Raw genomic sequence first — 7,500 nt, 5'->3', positions numbered from 1 at the left:
GTGGTGACACTGGATTGGAATCTCACAGGTTGTAGGTTAAAATCCAGCTGAAGGCAGCAAGCAAGCATGAAATTTTCAGGAAGTCGAGCTAGTCTCAGAATTTCCACTTCGCTGTTGAACTGTCAGTAGAAACCCAGCTGGCTTACTAACAACCTATCAGGGTGTTGTCATCTGCTTGTCTTACCTGGTCTGATCCACATGTGATACTCGTCCACTTATTGTGGTTGATTCATTACTTTCCCTTTTTGAGGTCGTTCTGAATGAATATGGGTCCTTCACTTCTCCTGTGGATGGATAATCCTGGTACTTTGCGAAAAGGCAGGTTTCAGTGCCGCCAAAGCAGCTTCATGGCAGGAATTGCACTAGGTGGTTTGCCTTTGCAATCCCAGTGGTAGTCAGAGCAGGAATTTGTAATTTGTTCCGCGGGATCTTTAACGTCCACCAACTAATGCCGGCAGACTGGAAGCCCAGTTTAACATCCATCTGAGGGACGGCGCACATATTGATGCCTCATCTAGCCTGATAAATTCCAGGATGACAGTTTATAGCTGGGCTGTGACTCCCTTCTCCTGTACTGTCCACTAAAATAAAATCAAAAAGCACCATTTACAAAATTGTGATCCCGTTGAACTGAATTTCCACCACATTGGCTTCGGGCCAAAACAATGTGGCGCGTTTTGTGGTCATCATCTCCTGTGTAACGAGCAAGAACGAGAGAAGCACGAGCATAATCAAATGCTTCGTTTAAATCCATAAATGTAAACTATAATTATTAAATTTGAATCTGTTTGTAAATATATTTCAAATGCAAGCCATTCATTCTCATCTGGGATACTTATCTGCCGCAAGCAACCGCTACTGAACATTTCTACCACCAAGTACCACCTCCCTGCTCTGAGCTTCCAGCATCAGTGTCCGGTAACTGCCTTGAGCACTGCTATGTCTGGACATACCTTGACTGTGTTGTAGATTCCTTGATGCAACATTACTTTTAAACTACAATGAAGTTTCAATCCTTTTCCTCATTAACATTATTTTTTACAATCTTCAATTGCATTAATCATATCGTGCCATCTGTGAGCAATTTGAGTGCCTTTTTTTTCATTTTCCATGTTCGGTTGATGTGTTTTGAAGACCCTAATGATTGTCGCCATTTCATCCATTACCCGGAGAGTTACTTTTGTAGAAGAACATTACGGCGGTAACTTTGCAGGACTGCATCACGCTTTTCAAGCAGAATGCTTGAACCGAAGGTTGTATTATGTTAGAACCGCAGGTCAGGCAGCAAGACATTTTGCAAACGGCTTACTTTACTTTAATCAGTCTAAAACCTGAATTCAATGTAACATTTTTATTGTATTGTGCACAAAATGTCTGAATTTTTATCGATATAAAACAACCCAAGGTAATTTATAATTGACGATGCATCACACATAAATGTTTTGTACGCAGCAATTCTGTCGCATGGTCTTTCTGTCGGCGAAAGGGAGAGAGCGAGAGGGTCTGTGAAATGATTTGTTTGTTTTTTGTTGTAATGGCTTTTCATGACATATTTGTGAGTTTGGTTGAGATGTATTAATTAAATCCATCACAACATCTGCACAATCGTTGAAAAATATTTATTATTTATCCATTTTAGTACTTTATTGTAATCGTATGAAAGGAGGCTATGATCATGGTATCCACATTTGTTGTTACCAACTTGACTCGTATGTTTAACTTGTATAATTCATTCTTTTTGCAGGGTGTGTGGAGTGAATAAGCCATACTTTGATTCTTTTATGTATAATATATAAATATACCATGGGATTTCTTGCGTCCGAGTGACTGCATAGCCAGCTTAACATCTGCTATCCATTTGGCGTTCAAAACTCAATGAACCACCAACTCATATAGCCACTCAGAAGGCAAAGCTTGGGTTCATTAACCTCCTGCACCGTGATAATGGTTGGTGATGCCTTCAGTTTTGAATATGGGTTTACCCATCCCACAGACCAATCTTTTTTGTTATCTCTCTGGTGCCATATTAACTCTGATACCATTCAAACATTTTCACATGTTACCAGTGTGATATTACCAAGAAAGTAGGTGCTGTTGAAGCAGTCTCTGCTAAGGATTACCTCGGGCAGTTTGCCATTTCCTTTCCTCATGGTAGGCTCGCAATTTGGATGTTTATGATACTTCGCACACATTGGCCAACTTCTTTTTTTATTTTTAAAGTTACCCTGGGATATATATATAATTTCCATGAGTGCCAGAAAACAGGACAACCTTCTTAAACCCCAATAGGGCATGCTTTATATTGCAAAGGTGTTGTGGAGGGCATGTTTCATGTGATGTATTACTTTGGGCATTTGGCACCATGATGACAGTTCACAGTTGGATCGTATTTCACCAGAACTCAAACCCAGCAAAGACAAGTCAAAGACCAGTATGCTACCTTCAAGCTATCCTTTAGTACAATTACTTTGAGAAAAGAAATTGCAAAAGTTTTTGCTTGAATTACAAGCACATCACAATAATAACGAGAACAGCACTCCGTGGAGCACGTATCTCTGCCAGGCTGAACAGTTTACGTTTTGTGTCCCATTGATAGGCCGGATCTGCATCCAGATCTGAACCAAAATTGAATCGGCTTGTTCTTGTCACCTATCCAACTCATCCTCCTCGTTTTGTAATAACCGTCCAAAACATTTTGAGACATCGTGCTATATATCGTTTTTTGTTCTATCCCTCAATGATGAAGAATCACTTGATAAATTATCATATCCAGATCCAGATCTTCAGCAAAATTGAATCAATTCGTCCTTGTCACACACCCGAGTTGTGCACCAAATTTTTTATGAATCCGTCCACAACTTTTTGAGATATCCTGCACATAAACAAACAAGCAAACAGACAAGGGTGAAAGCATAACCTATGTCCACCTTAGATAGCGGAGGTAACTAGAAAGAGCAATTTGACATTGCAGTCCCTAACCAGGACTTGTGTTTGTGGTGCGAAGACGATGCATTGACAACGTAGGTTCATGTTCATACAACAGACAAACAGACCTTTTTGGTTTTATTGTATAGCTTTACGTTCCAATTGTATGTATCTTATCTACGTACGTACGTATTTTCCTGATGTAGATGTATTTTTATAGTACGTACTTTATAGATGCACTCACATTCTTAATACATGTACTTTACCGACATACAATACTCACATTCCAATAGTACCTCCTTTTAAAGACGTAACCACATTGTAATAAGACAACTTTATAGAGGTACTCAGTTCATTAAAGATAATGTGTAATACTGGCAACATCTTATTCATTCGGAACGTAGTATCGGAAGAGCATGTGGTTTGCTCAGGCGGTTGTCCTCATGCTTTTAATTTTTTTTTTATTTCAAGGGCATTGCAACCTTATTACAGTGAACCAGTTTCAAGTTGACGAACTCAATGTGTGGACCAGCTTCGATTAATTCTTCATGATGTAGTTGCGATTGCCCTACCCTTGGTAATTTGCTAGTGAGTGTCTTGAACCATATGGTGCTTGATGAAAGTAGCTGTGAAACCTTCCTTTAAGGAGAGGGTCTCTTCTGTCACACAATCACTTGCACCATCAGTCGTCAGAGATTAAAACCCCGTACCCCAATGTTTAATTTTCAGAGCTGTATATTGACAAATAAATAAATAAATTTATTTATTTATTTTATAAAACCACTGAAATTGTTCCACGCAGGTCGTTTTAACTGGTTTATGTACACATTGTGCCCTTTCGTAAAGGCCGTCATATACCGTACTTAGTTGCACGATGAGACATTTTTCATGCATTTTCTAAAGAAAACATTTACTTGTATAGAATTACCAGATATAATACGTGAGCAAAATGTGATGTTCCCTATGTGGGATTCGAGCAAATATCCTTTGGAAAAAGGAAATTATTTTGGCCTTGATATTTGAGCAATCCATTCTACATGCGTGACATTTCACCTCATTGTCGTTTGTTTTTGTGCCTCCCTGCTTTCGATGAATTTCTTATTCTGCCTCTACCTGCTGTAAGTGAGGCCCGTGTTCTATGTTTGTATTTGGTCCAAATATTTGGTCTAACCCTGTGTTTCCTACGACTGGTTCTAGGCCTCGCTTCTTGTGTTGTCGAACGTGTCATCGGTCTTACCCTGCGCATTGCAAGTCGTGGTCGAGATGTAGTTGTGCTTTTCGTTGCCCGACCGTTTGGTCGAACTCTCTGTTTTCTCAAACGATTTCTAGGATTTGCTCTCCTTGTTGGGACCCGTGTCCTGAGTCTAATTCTCCGTGCTATAGATGGAGATCTGGTCACTCTTTGTGTTATGGATGAGGGTCTGGTGACTGTTCTGTGTATTATTGGTGAGGCTCTGATTTCAGCTCCCTGTGTTGTAGATGCAAGCCTAGTTCTCGTTCTGTATGTCACAGAAAGGGCTGTTATTTTGGCTCCATTTGCTGTGGCTGTCATTGTAGTATTTTGTGTTGTAGTTACCACTATGTTTGATGTGGATAGAACTTCCAGCATTGGAAGTGTGGTTTCTTGCGTCATGGTAGCTCTCCACGTTGAGAGTGGCTGTTGCGTTGTGAGCTTTGGTGCTCTCGAAGATCCCTGCATTGTGTCCATCACATGGTTTGCTATCCCCTGCAGGTAAATGGACAAGAGGTTGTGGATTAGGTCACTGTCTGATTACAGCTTCAGCTCTATTCTCAATGTTAAAGTGAAACCAAACTCGTATTTCAATCAATCAGATTTACCAATTCGAATTGCATATTTTTGAATTCTCATTTTGTATTCTCATGCAAAATAAGCACCAAATAAAACTTAATTAATTTTTCAAAGGATATTGCAAGATAACGCATTTGTAATATTTTCAGGCAAAATTTAATTGTGACAATAGTAAATGCAAAACCTGGTGTTGGCTTAACGGTTAAGGTGGCTAGCTTAAGATTTTAGGGTCTTGAATTTGAGTCGGCAAAATGAGTACTGTACCGGCTTACTGGTAACAGGGGTTTCGGTGGCACAGCCACGCTTCCAGAAAATGATGAAAGGAGCAGCCATAGACTACATACGAAACATGAAAATCCAAGTCAAGAGGTCTTCTTTTTCTTCTTCTCAGGGAGTCTGTGCCGCTGATGTAATGCCATCTGTAGGTTAGGTTGGGGCATGAATTTTGAATTTGCTTGCTGGCGATAGCTCACCCTACTCTTCCAGAAGGACACCATGGGAACTTTAAAGTCAACCAACTAATGCCGGCAGAAGGGATTCCCATTCAATGCCCATCTGGAGGAAGGCACACACATTCATGAAACACCGGGATGACGGTTTATAGCTGGGTAAGGATTCAAACCCAGGCTGGACAGCTAAGAGGGTGAGTGTGTGTACTTCGGGGCCATCCTGTCAGCCCAATTGAAGAGTTGAGATACGTGGACAAATTTAAATACCTTTGTGCGACATCAAAGGAAGAGGGAGATTGTGAAGCAGAAGTTTGGGACAGAGTGAGGGCAGCATGCAAAAGGTAGAAGGAGGTTTAGTGGTGTTGTCTGTGATAAAAGAATCCTGAGAAAATTGATGGTAAGAATGTGCAAGACTGATTTGGCTGTTATAATGCATAGTGCAGAAACTCAAGCTTTAAGAATAATAGAAATAGGACCACGTGTCCTGAAGCTCACCTGGATCAGGAGCAACAGTCACTCAAACCGTTCCCAGACCCCCCCTTAGACCCTGACTTTTTTCTTCTATTAATGCGATGAATAAATTTGGTACATCATGGGTGATGAAGGTTGTGGTCAAGTGTCATCGAAATTGTGTGTCGTTTCAGGGAAGAGAGCAAATACCTATTTTGGGGGTCAACCCCCCCCTCGTAGATCCTATTAATGAGTGCAGATTTTGATGCGATTGATACACGTTGGTACATCATGCGTGATGTCGGTAGTGGTCAAGTTTCATCGAAATCGCACGTGTAGTTTCAGAGAAGAGAGCAAATACCAATTTTGGGTGTCAAAACCCTCCCGTAGACCCCTTCAATGAGGGCAGATTTTGAGGTGGTCAATAAACTGGTACATCATAGGTGATTAAGGTTGTGGTCAAGTTTCATAAAAATTGTGTGTGTAGTTTTGGAGAAGAGAGCAAATAGCTATTTTTGTGGGTTCAACCCCCCCCCTCCCCCCGACGCCTGAATGATTGCAGATTTTGATGCATTCGTTACACTTTGAAACATAACTTGTGATGAAGGTTGTGGTCAAGTTTCATCCAAATCATGTGTGTAGTTTCAGAGAAGAGAGCAAATACCTATTTAGGGGGAGAGAGGTCAAATAACCCCATAGACCTCTTAATGAGTGCAGATTTTGATTCGATCAATGAACCTTCATCAAGGCGCTGTCACACCTTGACGATTTAGCCAGCATATGCCGACTTATGAAAAATTTGTCTAAAACAATGGCACACGTCGAATACGTTATGGGTAAGTTTTGATAACATTAAGAGCACGCTGAAAAACACTGCCATACATCATAGTACGCTGGCTTTCATCGTTGTACTTTGCGGTTGTCCTCAAATTTTAACATGCTTGAAATTTTACGACGTATGCCAGCACATGACTCGCACGTTCCGCTACGCTGGCCATAAGTTGTTGACACACGTTACTTGTAAGTTATTCATAAGTCGAAACGCGTCGAGGTAATGATTAGCGTACCCGAAACTTATTTCTAACCTATGAGTAACGTGTTGTAGGCACGTTACACGATCGTTGACACACGTCAAGGCACGTTATGCGATCATTGACACACGTCGAGGCACGTCATTTGTAAGTTACTCATAAGTCGAAACACGTTGAGGTAATGTTTAGCATACCCGAAACTTATTTATAACCTATGAGTAACGTGTTGTAGGCATGTTACACAATCGTTGACACACGTCGACGCACGTTACTTGTAAGTTACTCATAAGTCGAAACGCGTTGAGGTAATGTTTTGCGTACCCAAAACTTATTTCTAACCTATGAGTTACGTGCTTTGAACCTATGTGTAACGTACCTCCAACGCATATTGACGTATGTAGACGTATTTGATTGACGTCTTCCGGACGACCACAGAACTGACTGAACGTGTTTCTAATTTACAGCTCCCGTAAAATGGCGTATAGGCAGCGTTAAAAAAACAACAATAACTTCCGATATTTCGTCACGTGCCATTACGTCACGTCCGATTGCCTCTTCAGTTTGCTCATGTCTTATTCTTAGTTCCTCCTCTGTGAATATTTTCTGTTTGAGGATATTGTCACGTCGATGTCGAAACTTGTCGAAACGAAAAGTAAATGTCCGAATATATTTTAAAATTCGTGATAGACTAAACCCCCCCCCCCAAAAAAAAAACAACTCCCGATATTTCGTCACGTGCCTTCATGTGCCAAGGAGAAAAAAAGAAAATGTGCCTTGACGGAGAAAATAAGTTTCGGGTATGCTAAACATTACCTCTGTGTTTCGACTTATGAGT

The 7,500-nt window shown here is 40.7% G+C and overlaps 2 protein-coding genes across 5 annotated transcripts in view; one reads left to right on the top strand and one right to left on the bottom strand.

Moving 5' to 3' along the window:
* The window catches only part of LOC147033233 (mitochondrial proton/calcium exchanger protein-like), a 27,104-nt gene extending 25,499 nt beyond the window's left edge, over positions 1-1,605 (top strand). For all 4 annotated transcript variants that reach the window (XM_085871376.1, XM_085871375.1, XM_085871373.1 and 1 more), the window contains exon 15: positions 1-1,605. This exon is cut by the window's left edge and continues 713 nt beyond it. The gene's annotated coding sequence lies outside the window, so the exon portion shown is untranslated.
* Positions 1,606-3,046: 1,441 nt separating this feature from the next.
* LOC147033232 (lysyl oxidase homolog 3-like) overlaps positions 3,047-7,500 on the bottom strand; it is a 92,660-nt gene continuing 88,206 nt past the window's right edge. Inside the window, exon 17 of the mRNA XM_085871371.1 lies at positions 3,047-4,651. Within this exon, the coding sequence (XP_085727497.1) occupies positions 3,980-4,651 (672 nt within the window). The 3' untranslated portion in view covers positions 3,047-3,979. The remainder of the gene's footprint in view (positions 4,652-7,500) is intronic.

This window comes from Eptatretus burgeri, chromosome 2 (genome assembly GCF_056783735.1).
Source record: "Eptatretus burgeri isolate ZD-2024b chromosome 2, Ebu_testis_v1, whole genome shotgun sequence".
NCBI classification, from domain to species: Eukaryota; Metazoa; Chordata; class Myxini; order Myxiniformes; family Myxinidae; genus Eptatretus; species Eptatretus burgeri.
Note: the sequence above shows the minus strand (reverse complement) of the source record. Positions and strands in the feature narration are given on the sequence as shown.